We start from the raw sequence: 19,713 nt of genomic DNA on the forward strand, positions 1-19,713 counted from the left end.
GATTTGAAATCCGCTGCTCTGAAAGTGGCCTAAAGAGAATTATTACATCATGCTGCTTTATATTTTGGTGTACCAAAAAATAGACCACATTTGGAGATGATTGCACACTCAGCATTTTTCGAAAAAAATGTCATGCTTTTGGTGGCGTTTTCTTTTTTGCGTCAAAAATCACCGTAATCAGATATTAGATGTAGTTTAATAGGGGGGTATGAAACACACTACAAACCATAAATTTTGGGGTGGCTTTTTTTCCACTTGTGAAGTTTTGGGGTCAGTGGCATCTTTTGCAGTCACAGTGGTTTGGCATTTTTTTCTGAGATTTTTTATGGGCTTATCTACAGGAATAAATGACAGAAAAAAAACATGTAAAAATGTGTAAATTAAAAAAAAGGCCACACAAAAAATGTATCCCTCCAGCAGAAGTTATATCTCCCCCCCCCCCCCCCCCCCAGCAGGCATTCCTGAAATGCCAACTTGTCTTACTATGGACACTGCATTCTGGATCATCTCATTTTTGGGACCCCTGAAAAAAAAAAGTACACTGCCTCTCTGTGGCGAGATCATGGGCATTGTTTACATACTTACGTGTATCGGTCAGGATTTTTTCAATGGTATTTGTAAGCCAAAGCTAGAAGTGGGTCCAAAACATGGAAGAGATGCAAGTCTTCCCATTGTACGTTCCTCCATTTATTTTCCATGTTGTTGGAGTGATTGTGTTTGTAGGCCTGGAAAACTTTCATCCAAGAGTGCTACGCTTTGCTGTTTTAAAGCAAATAGTCCTATTCTCAAATGCTTACTGTACATATTTGCAAGTATTAAGCAAAATGCAGAAACTTACATGACAGATATTAATGGTCATTAGCAATGCATATACACAGTTTACAAAATGCTTTCTGGGAAAGAACTGTAACCATCATTAAAAATACATGAATGGTTTACCTCTGATGAAATGTGCAGAGATAACAGATACACACTGAGCAGTGACATAATGGGAAGAGGTCTAATTGACGAAAACTAAGGTACCATTTTGCTCCATAAACGTACTATTCTAATATATGGCTCGTCTAACACTTCACATCACAGGGTTTTTGTCTTCTTTTATAAGAATCTGTCATGTAGTCTGCAGAGATGGCAACTAATGTCTTGACTGTACGTGAATAGCATAAGGTCATCATGAGTAGTGTTACTTGTCGTGATTAGCCAGGAAATAAAATCCAGCTGATTTTTGCAAAATCAGATCAGGTCATGCAGACCCAATTTTTAGTAAAAATCCACTGAAAATCGTTTTATGAATAAAGTGTGTGTGAATATGGCTCAGTTGTTAGCATTGTTATCCCACTGAGGATAACATCTGCAAGGACTTTGAAAAACTCCACCCAGATGTCACCCTTGGTTGAATTTGAACCTAGAACTCCAGCATTACAAAGCAGCAGCACTAACAACTGAGCCATCACACTTCTCTGTTCTGCTCCAGAGGAGGACGATGATGATGATGATGATGACAATGACAACAACAACAACAAGAATAAACACAATAAGAGCATAGCCTCTCCCTCCAGATTTGAACCTACAACTCCAGCACTACAAAAAAAAGCAGTGCAAACAACTGAGCCACCCCACTTCTTTCGTCTTCAGAGAAATAGAATATGGAGAAGAATAATAAACAGAAAGAGAACATACAAATTCCATGAAGATGTTGTCAATAACCAGCCATGAACCTGGAACCCCCACGCTACAAGGCATAAGTGCTAGTCACTGAGCCAACAAGCTTCTTCCTTCTTTCTCCTCCGGCTTCTTCTTCTGGAGGAGAAGAATAAAAAGAAGGAGAAGATATTATTTTTCTCCTTCATCTCCTACTTTTTCCTTCTCCTTCTTATACTATGCCTTCTCCTTCACTTTCTTCCTATTCTCCTTTTAAACTGGAGGAGGAGGAATAATAAAGGGAAAGTAGAAGAAAGAAGAACAAGCATAGTGGCTCAGTCATTGGCACTGTTGCCTTTCTGGAGTTCTAAGTTCAAATCTATCCACTGGCAACATTTGGATGGTAGTTTTATGTTCTCTTTGTGTTTATACTTCCTGTTCTTCTCTAGAGCAAAAAAGCACAGGTGTGATGGCTCAGTTGTTAGCACTGTTACTTGGAGTTTTTAAAACTTCATGCAGATATTATCCTTGAAGGGATTTGAACCTAGGACCCCAGCACTGAAAGGCAAAAATGCCAGCAATTGAGCTACATTCATAGAAAAAGGCATACACACATTATTGGAGCAGATTTTTACTCCCATTGATTTCAATGGAAGTCGGAATCGGCCTTCTCGATTCACAGTAATTTTTTGAATATCTGGTTGGGTACTCCCAACCCGAATATTTCATTAATCGCTCAACACTAGTCATGAGGGGCTTGGCCTACTACCATACCATTTATGAGCAGGGTTGCCATCAGAAATATGTGGACCCCATAAGACAATTAGTAAGGCCACATGGGACATGTTATATTTTATTTTCCTACGTAGCTTGTAATTTGGGGAGGGGGAGTTAACAATATATTTGAGGGTCACTGGGGAAGGGGGAGACGGAAGAGTAACTGAGGCTTGTGCAGTTTTTAGTTACATGTTGTCCTTATAATGAACAAGGGAAATTATGCAAGTTCTGAGGGATGACTAATGGGAATTAAGAAAGAGCTGATAGATGAGGATGGGCTTATTTCTGGATTAGCTCTTCACAGCTGAACAACTTCCAGTGTTTCTATGGCAGACCTGTTTATGGGACCATTTTTATATTAATTAGATACTGGTTTCTAATAAATAAATGATATATTGTCTTAAACTCCAAAATTCTGAAAATTGTTGTCTTATCAGTGTAGAACTTTTGTGCCCCTTCATAGTCATAGACTTTAAGTAGTTAATACAACATACAGTAATTACTGCACAGACAGATCAATGGATGGCCCTCTGACTTCGATGCATGTGTATTAACTATATTATTTGATTAGGCTGCTTTCATCAGTAAAATTATAAAATTTATTGGGATTAAATCAATAGCGGTTTTTGAACTGTTATGTAAAAAGAACCTTCAAAGTAGTAGCAGAGTGTTGTACTCCAACTGGGGGGGGGGGGGGGGGTGAGGGTTCAAGTTCTCAAAACACTTTGGTTTTCTTCATCATGTCTGACGCTACTAGACAGCCAATAAAAGGTATCACTAAATACAAACCTTGTACTGTGCTTTCAAAGAAACCTGCAATGTATAATTAGTTTTATACAATTTCCTTCATGACGACTGTCAATTTGCAATGAACAGATCCTAAAACTGCTGCACAGGGTGGGATGCACTGCATTTCCAGGGACCCCAGCACAGCCCCTGGATGAGAAGGTTGTGTGGCAAGAGAGATCTTTGCTGATGAATGATGCCAAAAGTGCTTATATGAATCTTGAGGAGGGAAAGAAAGTGAGAAGATTGGGAAGGGTTTCCTCACACTGTACCATCATCCACAATGATTAGTGGATCTATCAGAGCATAACACAGCCACGTAACTGTTGTAAAGGTGATGTTAAGTGGATCCACATACAATTTACTGGGTCTATCTTATAGATGTCTGTAAATGACAGGTAGATGCACTTTCAAGTGTTTTGTTGGGATAGACAACACGTCTTCAGTTAAGAACTGCTTAAAAGGTGTCTATATGTCCAGATATTCCGGGACTAATGCTGTTTCTACTCTGTGTCCACCTCAGTAATTGTCCCAAGGTGGTCACACATGCTCAGTTTCATTCCTCTATACTCCACTGGGTATGTAGAGGGGTCCCTGGTGTGGTGAGTGTCTGCTTTTGAAGTTGATGTGTCTTCTCTGATGTTACAGAAGCTGATGAGCAAGTGATAAGAGAGTGAGACAGCATTACTGCAAGAAGCAAGACTGAGTAGATGTGAAGCATTTACTGAGGTAGACTGGACACAGAAAAGCACTTCAATAGAAGCAGCAGGTGGCGCTATTCTAAGATTAGTCCAAGAATATCTGGGGATAGAAACATTTTTGATAACCATAAATACAAAAATGTTTATAATTATAGGCTGGAATGACTTTTAAACAATATTCTTCATGGTACAACCACCTTAAGAAGAGCCAGGCAGTTCATAGCTCTCTACCCACTCTGATAAGCATGCAATGTTCATTTAAATCATCCTTTGAATTAATGGACGCTGTCCATGAATGCAGATACACCCTTACACAGCTGTGCATCTGGTTAATGACAGTAAGGGTTCCATACATGATCAGCTTCTCAAATGACTTGCAGTCACAGGGTTGTTCACATCAGACAGCCCTTTATTTTAGGTGTGTACCAGAGCTTTAGAGCATCTATATATGCAGAGTTAGTATAGTTGTCATTGTTGTGGCTATCATAACCATTGCAGCCTGAAATTCTGAATGTTGTATCATCTTTAGACATTATAAATACATTATACTTGTGCAGTTTGTGCAATCTATGTTGTAAAAAGCCCTTACATTGGAAGCTACTACATAATCATTTTGTCCTTGGACTTCAAGGTCCAGCCGAAGTCCAGTTGCAAAATCTTAAGTACATTCTGAAGTCTTAATATTATTTGCTTGACCTGCGTGCTCTTTCTTCATATGGAGGCACTGGATCCTGGTAGATACTAATACAAGAATCACTTGATGCCTTTAGGATTGCCTCTTCATATGGGGGAGGCAAGCATATAGTTAGAAAAGAGGCATCTGGTACCAGTGTACAGTACTGAAAAGGCTCGGTACTCCAAGGTAATGTAGGGAAGAAGTCCATTTCTCTGTCTGGAAGATTCTCCTGGAGACTTATAGCAAAGATTTGGCCTTGTGGAATTTTACGTCGGCACTTCCGATAAAGGAAAAGTACACAGAACCCTATTACCAGCAATGCTGTTGTAGGGAGTATGATGCATAAGAATGGTTGTAGGTCTTCTTTGGTAGAACTTATATGATTGTGGTGCTTGGTCTGAAAGAGGAAAGAAGAAACAGTAAAGATTTTTTCCCCTAGTTATGGGCATTCTGAGACACAACACATCAATCAATATAAGGGAGGCATGGAGATTTTACACTGCATGGCACAATTGTGCCACACAACAGTGTCAATACAATCTACTACATTGGCTTTAGAGTATAGTAGTGTGTTGGTATGGGTACTGTCAATAGGATAATGAGAAAAAGGGTGGCATAGGTTGCAGAGATAAACAATCATCAGCTGGGTGTCTACATCATGTTTTATTGGTAATGCATTAACAATAGGGTTGTGCATATGATACTTTGCAGTATATTTATGATTAGGTCAAAATGACACACATTGGACAGAATTTATCAAGATTAGTATAAGAGCAAAGCAGAGAATTTATCCGTGGCATATGATGCATAATGCAGCCACTTTTCTGCTGCATTTCTACATGCCAGTGGTCAAAGTCATTAATAGCCATGGGGTGCTATAGCAAAGTTTTGAATGAGTATTCACTCCACTATAACCACTTTCATCTGTGAGTTAAGGACATGAAAAGCTTGTGATTAGTAAAGTAGTTTGTAAACATTAAGCAAATTGAAGGCAATATTCCAGATCTTACAGCCAAAAATTCTTCACAGAGTCCAAATTTGGTAATCAGAATAAATCCCTGGCTCTACAACCCTTCTGCAGTAAGTTAGTAACTATAACATGTAATATTGTGACACTCAAAAAAAGCATCCAGGCCCCTCTTCAACTCTTCTAGCAAGTTTACCATCACCACGTCCTCAGGCAGAGAGTTCTATAGTCTCACTGCTTTTACAGTGGAGAACCCCCTTCTATGTTGGTGTAGAAACCCACTTTCTTTTAGATATAGAGAATTCCCTCTTGTTACAGTCACAGTCCTGGGTATAAAGTACAAGCAAAAACATATGGTAACAGCAATCACACACATATCTGAATAGAACCACATAACTGTATATATATGTGGCATATATATATATATATCACATAAAAATGCCAAAAAAGCAAGCTTCTTAGCACATATTTTGATCAAAACATGTAGGCCCATCTGCCACAGCAATGTGACCATTGTTTTCAGACACTTCCTAACACTAAGAGACACCTCTCTTTGGGCCTAAGCCTTCATATTAATTCAGGGAAAGTAGGATACCAGGCAATATGGTGTTATTAAAAGGCTTGGGACAGATAGAAGGATAGAGTGAATGACAATAGACCTAAATTTAAAGTATGCATGGGTATAAATAGATCATGAGAGATATCTATGTATTGGCCCCTGCTCTATTTATTAATAGTTATTAGGTCACTCTTCACCCATGTTTTTGCTAAACTTAATCACCTTAATTTTCATATTCTCTCTGGATACTGTAGTCTTCCCATTCCATTTATTACTTTAGTTGCCCAATTTTGGACCCATTCAAGCTCTGCTCAATGATGAGTTTTCAACCAAGCATTCCCCTGCTTGTTAGTTGAGGGCACAGGTAACAGTGGCTTTCTTCTTCCTCTGGTCTGGACCACCATGATGCCTTCTTCCAGCCACAACCTTTGCAGAATTTAACACACAGGCATCTTTGGCTCCATACTTTTCCAACACATCCCCACCTTTTTGCACCTTTATACAAGCACTCCATCCATATTGCCCTAGATGGTAATAATGCTCTATTTGTGATCTAAAAAGTAATAGTGCCTCCTTTTGGCTTCACACAGTACCCTCTTTGTGATGCCATAGAATAGCAGTGCCTCTCAAACAGGAATAGTGTCTCCTTTAGGCTCCACTCAGTAATAGTAATCCTTTGTGTCTCTATATAGTAATAGTGCCCCCTCTGGTCACTGGTCACAGTGAGTGCCTCCATACAGTAATCATGCCACTATAAATATATAAATGCCCCCATATATTAAGTCTACCCCATTGTGCTCCCATGCAGTAATAGTGCCCCCTTGGTGCCCCAATATAGCAATAATGCCCCCAATAGTGCCCTGCTGCAGTAATAGTGCCCCTGCATAGCAATAGTGGCCTAGTGGTACCTTCATGGAGTAAATGGCTTCTGCCTCATTGTTTTTTTGCTTTCTATGGGTCAACAAGGGGGTGGAAACAGGCTGAGCTGGATAGACATTTGACTTTTTTCAGCCTTGCATACTATGTTATTATGTATGTTGATCATATAGTAGCAAAGGCCCCCAAATAGTAATAGTACCCCTTTGTGCCAATTAAAATAAAAACAAACTCATTTAGCACCCACTCCCACAATGAGAACCTGATCCTCTTCCTCTGCAGGTAGCACAATGCAATGGCTTCATTGAGTCACCTGAGCCAGATGCCGAACAGCTCCTAAATCCCAGAAAATGTTCGTGCTGAGGCAGGGAACTGATAGCTCTACTGCACACACTTTGTTTTTTTAACTGGATCTGCATCCTGAGAGCACAAATCCAGTTGAAAGGTGGCACTCATCCTGGTATTCGGGCATGTCCTCTTCCCCTCTGGATGGGGTCATACCGACTGTGACCATGATTGTTAATCCTGTGATGACTACTAGTGATCAGGAGAAAACACAGAGCAGGCTGTTGCTGAAGAAAGTTGGCTGGAGATCTCGAGATTGACAAGTAAGAAGGTAAATGTTAGTGGTAGCTGTGTGACTAGACTTTAAATGAAACAACTGGCAAAATCTGAAATAATCACTTGAAGTCCAAATATACAAAGCTGCAGTACCACATCAAAGAGCTGGAACACATACTGTGTTTCCACCAATTTTTCCACCAAAATTTTTTTTAAACAAAGCAGCCTTAGAAGCCACTCAAAAGACTTCTATAGAAAACTTAATTTCCAGTCACCATCCAAAATATTTGTGCCTGAATTAAATGATCCTTCTTTAATCTGTCCCACATCTCCTATACTCCATTACTTAACTCACATTATACATTCGCTGGGTGGTTGAGATATTGGACGGGGTAGAACCACATGATGATAATGTAGTATAAAGATTGTATTAGTTCCCTTCCCTGTACAGCCACTATAGGAGGGGTGTAACTAAAGGCTCAGGGTTCCGGGTGCAAAAGTTCAGCTCGGGCACCCACAGCTACGTACCCATGCTGCATACAGCTGCAAAATAAATTTACATGCATGAACTAGCCCCTTGGTGTAATCTTTACAAACATGGCTCATTTCGTGACCTGCGCTCAAATGCAGTGTCTCTAACTCCGCAATTTTCGAGAGCTGTTCGTTCTATTTTTGCGTTCTTGCATTTTTTTAACACACCAACTCACCCAATGCACCCTCACAATGATGGGGTGCATTAAAAATCGCTGTACCATGCGTTCAAAACTGCCGCTCGAAATTGCGGAAAAATTGCCAGGATGTCGAGCTTCATTTTTTGAACACGTGTGAGAGTGATCTTAGAGTCTATTAATGTTTTTTGTTGTACTTTTTGAACCACAACAATTAAAAAAAACTGCATGTGGTATTCAAAGGCCACACAAGTTTAAAAAAAACTTGTATACACTGCATGTGTTTTTGATGCATTTTTTAATTGTGTTTAAAGTGTGCAATTATATACAGGGAGATGTATAACTTATACTAGAGATAGATAGATAGATAGATAGATAGATAGATAGATAGATAGATAGATAGATATGAGAGAGAGAGATAGACATGAGATAGATAGACAGACATGAGAGAGATAGCTAGACAGGCAGATAGACAGATACATACCCTGGGGCCCAGACCATTTCACCGTGTGAGGAGAGCAGCAGAGCAAGCAGCCGCAGCCGCTGTAAACTGTGTACAGGATGACATCATCCCACTCAACTCAGTGCCCACCATGTGGCTGCCTCCCTCCTCCTCTTCTCTGCTTCCTCTCTGTCTGACAGCACTGCCGGCCGCGTGATCTGTGCGGTGCGGCCGACAGTGCGACCAGCCAGTAATGCACTGAATGTGCATATGTATATGGCGAAGGGCTGCCTCTGGGGCCCCCTCAGCACAGGGGTCCAGTCGCCATTGCGACCTCTGACAGTATGCCTATGTACTATAGTAATACAAAGAAATTGATGAGGGAATCATATTACCTTTATGCACCTTTTCTGACCCATACCAAATATCAAGGCCCAATGCAAGAATTCGTGGTTGGCAGGTGACCAGTTACTGAGTGGGCCACTTGTTTTGCACTCATTAAGCTGGGCCACTGACTGCAGTACTATCTGTACTGCCAGGATAACAGGCCTGAGTGAAAAAAAATTGGGGGGCCTCAAGGGCCTACTAGGGAACAATTGTTAACAATCCCACCACAGCCTTTGCCATAAGCTGAAACCCACAGTTGGGTCACCTTAAAAAGTAACCTTTATTCATATGTAGTAAAATTAGACAAAACCCATCTAAGAGAGACACTATCCTGCCTTGCTGATAATAGACAAAATGGTACTGGTGCATCTTGTCTCCACCAGAAATATGGATGGAGACATGGGTTGGGAGTCCTAAGTTAGAGGATATGCCGAGGTGATGGCCAGAGCTGGGGATTGGCTGGCGCACACATACCTCCCCACATGCACCACCCATACCCCTTGCCCAGGTCACACATCTCCCAGCTGAACTCCCCGCTCTCAGCATCCATGTCCCCCTCCCCACCAACACAGCAGCATCAGCAGGTGGCCCCGCTGTAACTATGTTCACTGGGGTCCCTGCTGCTGTGAGCACAGACACTGACAGCGAAGGACGGAGTATGCAGCTGCTGGCGAGAGCCACAGGAGAGGACAGAGTATGCAGCCTCAGCTCCCGAATCCCGTTGTGACATGGCCCTGTAAGCTCACACATGTCCCCTCTCTCCCAGCCAGTGGGGAGAAGCTGCGGAGCCAATGGTGGAGAAGCTGCGGTGAATGGCGCGGCAGAGGGGAGGAGAGTGACAGTGTGCCCGGCTGCAGCGGCTGCAGGGGGAATGGGAGTGGAGGAGAGGTATTAGTGCAGTGCGGGGGGCAAGCAAGCGCAGATGGAAATCGTCAGCACCTGCTGGCGAGAGCCACAGGAGAGGACGGAGTATGCAGTCTCAGCTCCCGCATCCTGTTGTGACATGGCCCTGTCAGCTCACACATGTCCCCTCTCTCCCAGCCAGTGGGGAGAAGCTGCGTAGGCAACGGCGGAGAAGCTGCGGTGAATGGCGCGGCAGAGGGGAGGAGAGTGACAGCGTGCCTGGCTGCAGCGGCTGCAGGGGGAATGGGAGGGGAGGAGAGGTATTAGCGCGGTGCGGGGGGCAAGCAAGCGCAGATGGAAATCGCCGGCACCGGGGGGGAAGCAAATGCAGATGGAAGTCCGCCAGGGCGATGTCACAGGGGGATGTGGGAGCTGAGGAGGGCGTTACAGAGCATTAACAAGACATTACCTGTCACTCTGCAGGTCTCCATCCATATTTCTGGTGGAGACAAGATGCACCAGTATCACACAAAACTCAGGGTCAAGACTGTAACACCTGCTGCAAATGGGGCGCGCTACCATACAATCGATCACGAGAGATTTAGATTCAAGTGATTGAATCCCTGTATGAACTGACAGCATGTATGATAGAATGCCATCTGGTCAACTAAGCCTGAAATAAGCTTGGCAGGATAGACTACATGAGCCTCTGTGCTAAAAGACCAGCTCCCCAAATATGTTTCACCAGAACTCTGGCGTCATCAGTTTTGTGCATTATCAGCAAGGCAGGATAGGGTCTCCCTTTGGGCTTATTCCCACGAGCGTATATTGGCCGCCGTTTTCATGGCCGGCCGATATGCACTACCATTTGATGCATTGGATTCCAATTTATCAGATTACACGGGCGTATTCCCGCGGCGTAAAATGCCTGGCCGGTCAATATAGCACCGGGCACTTTTATGCTGGGCAGGAAAGATAGTCCTGGCCGGAATACGTCGGCCGCTGCATAGACTTCTATGGAAGCCAATGACAGTGGGCGTAGAAGGAAGGTGGGAGGGAGTTTAGCAGCATGACTGCTAAACTCCCCCCTCCTTCTCTCCTGCTATCTGCCCCTTGCCGGCTGCTTGCAATGCGAGGGAGCGGGAGCTCAGAACACTAGCTCCCGTCCCCGTCCTGCCCCCTCGCCTTGTAGAGAGCCGGGAAGGAGAAGATAGCTTAGCAGAGCTAAACTGTCTTACCCCGCCAGACGGCATTGTGGGCTCGGCGTATATGCGCTGGGCTCAGAACGTCTATACAGGCCCACAAACGTTATATTTGTGCGCCCATTCACGTGTTTTTACTTCACTGGTGGGAAAACCTAAAAACGCTGACGCCCTTGTGAAAGAGCCCTTAGACTGGTTTAGTGTAATGTATCACACACAATCACACTATATGGAGACTCTGATTTTTTAATTCATTGCTGCTGTAATATATTTTGCTACATATCAATAAAGGTTATTTTGTAAGGGGACCCAACTGTGGGTATCAGTGTATGGCAAAGGCTGTGGTGGGATAGGATAACAGACCTAGCTGCAATAGAAAAAAAGACTTAAAGATTCACAATACTCATTAATAAATACAACATCAGCCCTCTGTGTGTGACATGCAAACGTGGCCAGATGCTTGTTGCGCTATCAAGAGCTGTCTAGTCTCAGGATGGCTGATGATTAGGTTTGGGCTCAGAATGCAATATATCCATGAAGAAAGTGGGTTAAACCAAATCTCAATCATAGGTAACATTTTTATCCATGTCACTAAAAACTAAACACATATGATAGCCAAAAAACAGAATATACAGCAATGATCAATCGCAAAACTGATTGTCGTATGGACCTAAGCATATATAATTATACGAAAATGTCATACACTATCCAGCAGTAAGTAATACAACATGGAAGGACGGTCCTGAAAACCATAATGTGACCAGGAATTCCGTTCTCGCTTGTAGTCCATGGGTGGGAGGGCACACATTGTCCCTGTTACATCCAATTCTACCCCAAAGTGCCTATTTAATGAACAGGCTAACTGCCAGAACAAGGGTGACCCCATCCAGAGCCCGCTACTTGTAATAGGAAGCCATAAAGTCCCTAATTACAAACTTACATTTCATTCAGAAATCTGTCATAGAATCATCAGGAGACACACAGCTTTTTTTCCCTTTTAACTCATTTTATTGAGGAATATGTACATATAATTAATAAAGCTTTAAAAAAAATAAGAAATGTGCAATTATGAATTACACAGTGTGCAAAAATTAATAAACAGGTAGGAAAATAGCACATTTAAAGTCTAAAAATGTGAAACTGATGCTTTACAAGTTAGCTGCATGTTGTAGAATCTGTAAGTATTGAAAATGGCCAAAGCGACGAGCATCATGGTCCTTATAGATAGAGAAATTTGGTAGGGCCCAATGACCAGGATTCTCCACTGGGATAGTGATGGGATATCTCAGCCATCCATTGAATGGAAATTGTCTTTGGAACCGTAAAAAATGCTTCCTGAAGAAAGATATTTACTTAGTGGGACCAATCTTTCTCTCTAAGGGCTCGGTCAGACGAGCATGTTTTACAACATCAGAAATATCCAATGTTGCTATGGAAGCGCCCACAGTATCTGCACTTCTAAAAAAGAACGGACAGCGAGTGCTGACTCACCTGTCAGCTCTGTGGTGCGTTCTGGGAGCCACGACAGGATGCAGCCTGCACCACGGACGTGTGAATGGGTTGCTCCGCGGAGCTAGGGGCAGCTCATTCACGCTCAGAATTCCCTGCATGTCAGCAGCATGGTTTACACGTTGCTTAGCAGCGCGTAACCCACGCTCATCTGACCGAGCCCTAAAGAGGCCTAGTGAACAAACCTCTGGAGTAAAGGGGACAGGTTTTCCAATAATTCCAGTAAGGTCAACTGTAAGACCAGTTCCATACACAGTTGCAAAAAAAAGTAAGTAAATCCTTCCAAATTACTTAGATTCCTGGATTGATTACAAATAAAATGTAGTTTGATTGTTATTACCTCTTTCTGCTGCTCTGAAAAAATGCAATAAAAGTCATCAAAAAATGTTATACTATATACCTCAAAATGATAACAATAAGGGTAGCTTCACACGGGCATGTTTTTGTGCGTCAAAACGCACGCCCAAAAACACGCATCTATTACAAGCAATGCATTCCCTATGGTGTGTGCACATGTCCGTGTTTTACAGGTGCGTGCCTGTAAAGATAGGACATGCGTGCACCATAGGAAATGCACGCATTGCCTTCAATGGAGCTGAGGCCGCTGCCGGCGGCTCCATTGAAGTCAATGGTCTGCTGGCACCCCTTAGTTGTTTTTCAGGGAAGAGCTTTAAATATAAGCTCTTCTCTGAAAAACAACCATTTTAGTGTTAAAAAAAAAAAAATGTATATATATATATATATATATATATACTTACCTGTCACCGCTGCCTTGTCCCCCGCGGGGAATAAAGAATTTCCTGCTGCACCTGTCAAATTTGTGACAGCTGTGGCAAAGGAATTCTAAATTTTCGCAGGGAATAAAGAATTCCCTACCGCAGCTGTCACAGATGACAGCTGCAGTAGGGGATCCAGCTGCCAGCACCCTGTAATTGTTTTTCAGGGACGGGCTTTAAATATAAGCCCTTCCCTGAAAAACAAGGCAAAGTAGTGTTAAAAATAATAAAAACCACATACTCACCTTTCTTCAGCTGCCGGGGCTCAGCCTCGTCCTCTCTGCGCTGTCCCCAACTCTGCAATGCAGTTCTTTCAGCAGGAGGGGAATTAAAATCCCCACCTGCTGAAAGAGCTGCTTGTGATTGGCTGAGGCGCTCAGCCAATCACTGGCAGCTCTCGCTGAATGAATGACAGGCTCTTCCCTGAAAAACAATTAAAGGGGTTGTCTCGCGGCAGCAAGTGGGGTTATACACTTCTGTATGGCCATATTAATGCACTTTGTAATGTACATCGTGCATTAAATATGAGCCATACAGAAGTTATTCACTTACCTGCTCCATTGCTAGCGTCCACGTCTCCATGGCTCTGTCTAATTTCGCTGGCTTCTTGCTTTTTTAGACGCGCTTGCGCTGTGCGGTCTTTTTCCTGGTGAATGGGGCCGCTCGTGCCGGAGAGCTGGTCATCGTAGCTCCGCCCCGTCACGTGTGCCGATTCCAGCCAATCAGGAGGCTGGAATCGGCAATGGACTGCACAGAGCCCACGGTGCACCATGGAAGAAGACCCGCGGTGCATCGTGGGTGAAGATCCCGGCGGCCATCTTGGTGAAGGAAGAAGTAGGGAGAAGGAAAACATCGCAGAGCGGGGATTCGGGTAAGTAATAAAAAAATTTTTTTAACACATCCCTTGGGGTTGTCCTGCGCCGAACGGGGGGCCTATGGAAAAAAAAAAAAACGTTTCGGCGCGAGACAACCCCTTTAAGGGGTGTCGGCAGACCATTGCCTTCAATGGAGCCACTGGCAGCAGCCGCAGCTTCATTGAAAGCAATGCGCGTACCTGCATTCATGGGTGTTTGTGCATGTACGTGGGTGTGCACCTATGTACGGCATATGCACACGCTCGTGTGAAGCCACCCTAAGGGTATACTCACACAAACAATCTTTGTGTCCAATTAAACCATTTTTTTTAACCATTCATCACCAGCATGTGCTATTTTTGTCTAACTAGTAGATGCAAATGTGTAATGTCCCTAGCATCTGACAGCACATCAACCAGGTGTTCATGTGTTGATCGATGCAAGATGCACCCGAGAATCTTGGGCGCAAATTTTAAATCATCTGTGTTCATATAGCCTAAAACCTATAACTTGTCATGCAAAAACGCAGGCCCTTACACAGTTCCATCTACTAAAAAACAAAAAGGTATGGGTCTTTGAATACAGCAATGTCAAAAACCAGTTATTTTCCAGAAAAATGTTTTTTTATCGTGCAAAAGTGAAAAAACCTAAATGTTAATTTTAGTATCGTCATAGCCACACTGACCTGCAGAAAAAAAGTTGTTATTTATACCACATAGTGAATGCCGTAAAAAAAAAAGCTGAAAAAAAAGGCAGAATTAATGTGTTCTTACTCCCTGCTCCCTCCAAAAAAATTAATAAAATTTATACAATACAAATACCAATAAAAAAATACAGATCGCCTATGTCAATTGAAAAATAAAAAACGTATACCTTTTGAAATGTAGAGATGATGATACAAAAAAAATCATTGCATTCTCTGGTTTTGGGACAAAATTCTATTCAGGTTGGTTGTTATATTACCTAACGTTGCTCTTCTTTGTCAGCCTTCCAATCCACCAGTAGCAGGTCCTATCTTCATCCATCCATAGTGTTAAACCACCAATGCACTATGTCTACTCTATGATTTTCTAGAGATGCTTACATGATCAGTGCTGCCCAGTCAGAGAGCAGTGCATAGTGTGCATTAGGTAGTTAGGTAAGGGGTCACTTACTTTTTTTTGCAACTCTTAGGTACTCAAAATGTGCCCACTGAATGGGCATCTGTAACACTTGGTGAATGTGGATCTACCCATATGAAGTAATCTGGAGTTATGTCATGAGATCACATTTATAAGTATTTGCCCACAGCCATTAATGGATTGATGCAATTATACAGTCTAATCAAATAAATGTATTATTTGCAGCGAGGGATACCTATGTTGATTCACTCTAGTCTTCTGTGGTCAATGTGGTTATTATTTCTCTCCATTCGGATAGAATAGGCAGTTCAGATTGTGTAGTTTTCATAGACACCAGATGTGTCTATATAATAGATGTTAGGCCTCTAAGACCTTAAAATTTAAAGAGTAATTCAACATTTTTTTTTTGAAAGGCTGTAAATGTGGTAAAACTATAAAAGAAGCATTACTTACCTGTTTTTCTCCCAGTGATCAAGCTCTGTAGTTAACACTGGCCTCCAACTCTTTGTTTGTACCCACCTGACCGCTGCAGCCAATCAGTGTCTGCGATGGTCATGCGCTGTACTCCTGGCATCATGGCTCCCAGCATTTGAGGAGTGATGCCAGGAGTACAGCAGTCAGGTGGAAGCCAATTTTAAAGAAAGACTGGGAGGCCAGCAGGAACTACAGCATTGAAACATCAAGTGAATGAACAGATAATTAGCGTTTTTTTATTATTGTTACACCATGTTTGCAGCCATTCAAAAAGAAAATCGTAGTGACCGTTGGATTCTATTGAAGGATGTCAATCAGTGGGTACATGGGTGTAGACAAGGAATGGGAGGGGGCAGATAGACTACTGAGAGCATCTCTAAGCTGGGGTCAGTGAAATGAAGCCTGCTGTGGGTTCTGGGACTAACTGTCTTTATAGAGATGAGTGTACCTTCGGGATTCAGCACATGGCATATATAGACAGTGTGCATTGAGGTCAATCCAAAATTGAAGAGTGAGAAGAGGGTGCAGATTTATTTCCTGTGGCTCCAAGAGTGGCGATAGTGTTTGTAAATTTAAGAAATGGGCTAGGTGGTGTTCAGCATTGCGTAGAGGGGAATGTAGCTTAGGTTAAGTAGTAACACTTAGATTGAGATATATCTCAGTTGACCAAAGAAGGGATATAGGAAAAAATCAGGTACGCCTCCTTTTTTCTTTGTTAAGAATTCAACTTGTGCTTCAGTCTGTTGGAGCCCCAAATAAATAAAGATAGATCAGTGGGTTCACCAAAACCCCCCAAAACCATGGGGACCATTTATCAATATGTTCCGGTAAGTAGAATATGGAATACAAGGATGTCTGTACTGTTGTGTTCCATGGCTATGGGGAACCTGTGAGGCATGTGCTGCTACATGCAAACACGATCAACTGGTAACACTAATACTAATACAACCAGAATAGTTCCCCGAAAATAAGACAGTTTCTTATATTAATTTTTGTTCAAAAAGGTTTAACTTTTTTACATGTAAAGCTGCCTGGACACTATTTAAATTGACTTTTTTAATTAACTGTTAGCAGGGCTTAATTTTGGAGAAGGGCTTATATTTCAAGCATCCTCAAAAAGCCTGAAAAATCATTTTGCATCCTCAGAAATTCTGGAAAATCATGCTATGTCTTATTTTCAGGGTATGTCTTATTTTCAGGGAAACAGGGTAATAATGCTGCACCATATGAGATTACAGATGATAGAACTACTATTTTTCCATTCAATGTGAATCCATATCACTGAAGGGAGCTTCCTCCAGCAGGAAGGTGAATGGAGACGTCTGCACAATCCCTGGCGACTTGTACATTGCCTACGTGATTTTCTCCTCGTAACCGGTTCAGCAAAGTAACATCCCAATGATCGGATTGCGAGGCCTTTGCCTTTTCATTTGTGCAGATAGAACATAACTATTGATCGTTATTACAGACACAGAGACAACATTTGGCAGCAGTTACATTGAATTGGATTTTGTGGCTTATATTTGTCTGCTTTTAAACCCATGTTTATATCTTGCTGCTTATTTTCATCCTTTATCAAGTCTAAGACTATCAGTTTGCATTTACCTAGAAGTCAGAGGGTTATTATACCGTATAATAATGATGTACAATGCATTGGAGTCATGATGATATATAATACTGCACTGTAGCGCCCAAGGGTAATTGTCCTATGTAATAAGGTACAATGCATAGAGGTAATGGTGCTATATAATACACAGTATATATTAAATTGCTATATAATAATGCATTACAATATACAGGAGTGACAATGCTATTTAATAATGAATGCTAGTCTCCAGGGATATCTGTGCTATATAATAATCTATTATAATGCATAGCAATTAAGATGCTATATGATATATGCATTACATTGTGCAAGGATGATGGCGTTATATCATAATGCACTACAATATGCAGAGGTAGCGATGTTGTATAATAATGAATTCTAATGCTACTAGTGATGATGCATTGCAATACATATGTGCTATGGTTATATTTAATAATGCATTGTAATGCACATGGGTGATATAACAGCATAAAGGGTTAAAGTGTTTGTATATGCTGCTATAGGCCAAACGGATTATAAAACTGTGTGCTGTGAGTCTTATGCATGATTGTATTAGATCTTTTTAGCACAATTTAGTGTGTTTTCCAGTACTCTAGGCTAGTTCGCTCTAATGGTTTATGGGCATTACTCCTTTTATGGGTCTGCAGTCTAACATTTATCATTTTGATGCATTCCCACGATTGTAAAGTGCGGTAATTTGACATCATTATTAGATCAATGTAATATATTGCTATGTGGTGGTATATTTCACAGTAATTTAAGCTTACAGCAAAGCTAATGATAATTAATGGTGTGGATTATACCCTACAGTGTTAGAAATAGGAAACATTTCGGAATGTTTTTATGTAAAAAGAAGTAAAATACAAAAGGTGACTTCACCGAGCCAAAAACAACAGATACTATAGCACTGATATTGCATGAGGGCGTCACAATATGTTAGAAAATGGTGGCATTTTAGACTAAACGTAGCACGGGTTCCAAAAATGAACTGATAGATTAGTGGATGTTATTTCTGTATAAGGCTGCTCACCTCAGTTATCCTACAGTCTCTCTGATGTATTTCATTAGTGCCATGTTTTCTTCACTCTTCAGCCTTCTTTTGGTAAATTAGACACTGTACATTGTCAATGGCCATGGGTTGCCAGGTTTGCTCATGAACACCCTGTTGTCATAAATGACTGCTTCACCCATTAGCGCTGAGTGTGTCTATGGTCTATGAAATTGTGGTAGTAGCTGCTAGTATTAGTCATGTTAACAGCTATTGATTTGTAAAACCTCATGTCAGCACAAATACTCATTATTGCTGGTACGGCATGGCTTCTTGTAGCATTTAGTTTACTTCAACAGAACCGGACAAAATATTCTAGTTTTTTTTTAATTTCACTATTTTTAATTCAGAAATGTATGAAATGAATTGACATCATAAAGTCTGTATGATGTCATCACTATCCTCATCCATGTTTTATTGACAAGGATGCAATCATCCTACATGTACTGCCTTTTTTAACACTTCTGACAAGTTTAGCAATTCATTGTAATCTCTGAGACAAAGCAGTGATAGAACTTCTTACATGGGGTTTTATTTTTTATTTTCCTGGTAGAGGACTCATTACTATTTCACATAAAGCAGTAGATGTAGATATAGAAGATACACGAATTATTAAGTACTGCCATCTAATATGATGGTAAACAAATACATTCATTTTAAGTTTACGTTGGCAACATATGGATACTAAAAGGCTATAAATGATCCAAATACTTTTAAAAATACAACAGTATGCAAAGTTTATGGCAACAGTACTGAATTGATTGAAAATACAAGGATTATGGCAAACGTCTTGCACTTTATAACTCTACACATAGTTATTCGAGTTGTAGGTGAATAAAGTACCTACCTGCAACTTTGTTTCAACCAAGGGTACTGCAGGTTCACTGGTCATCCACTCATAAGTGCCCCGTCCTGCATGTCCAAATTTACTCCAGCTACTATCCAAGAGCCAACGCATTGTGACTAGTGAGGCTGCTGTTGCCTAAATTTCAAACCACAAATTGATGATTTTCCCACAATCCCTATCTTCGTCTCCTCGACGCAGCTGGAGGCCTGGGAGCTAATGATCATTGGTATAAGTTCTATTCCTGTTATGAACAACAGTGAAAAAACACTGCTAGACTACACCATCAGCCCAAGTCAATCTCTGTGGATTTGTTACGCTGGCCTACATTACCAGAAAGCTGGCATCAGGTATCAGGGAAGGGCAGAGATGTGATTGGATAGCACTCCGCATTA

General features: G+C 41.6%; 1 protein-coding gene across 1 annotated transcript; it reads right to left on the minus strand.

Moving 5' to 3' along the window:
- Positions 1-4,328: 4,328 nt before the first annotated feature.
- SMIM28 (small integral membrane protein 28) lies at positions 4,329-19,432 on the minus strand. The gene is made up of 2 exons (XM_066590813.1): positions 19,322-19,432; positions 4,329-4,978 (listed from the first exon to the last, which is right to left on the minus strand). Exons 1-2 carry the CDS (start codon positions 19,430-19,432, stop codon positions 4,589-4,591), a joined length of 501 nt encoding a protein of 166 aa, XP_066446910.1. The 3' UTR covers positions 4,329-4,588.
- Positions 19,433-19,713: the final 281 nt, after the last annotated feature.

Source organism: Eleutherodactylus coqui, chromosome 1 (assembly GCF_035609145.1).
Source record: "Eleutherodactylus coqui strain aEleCoq1 chromosome 1, aEleCoq1.hap1, whole genome shotgun sequence".
Taxonomy (NCBI): Eukaryota; Metazoa; Chordata; class Amphibia; order Anura; family Eleutherodactylidae; genus Eleutherodactylus; species Eleutherodactylus coqui.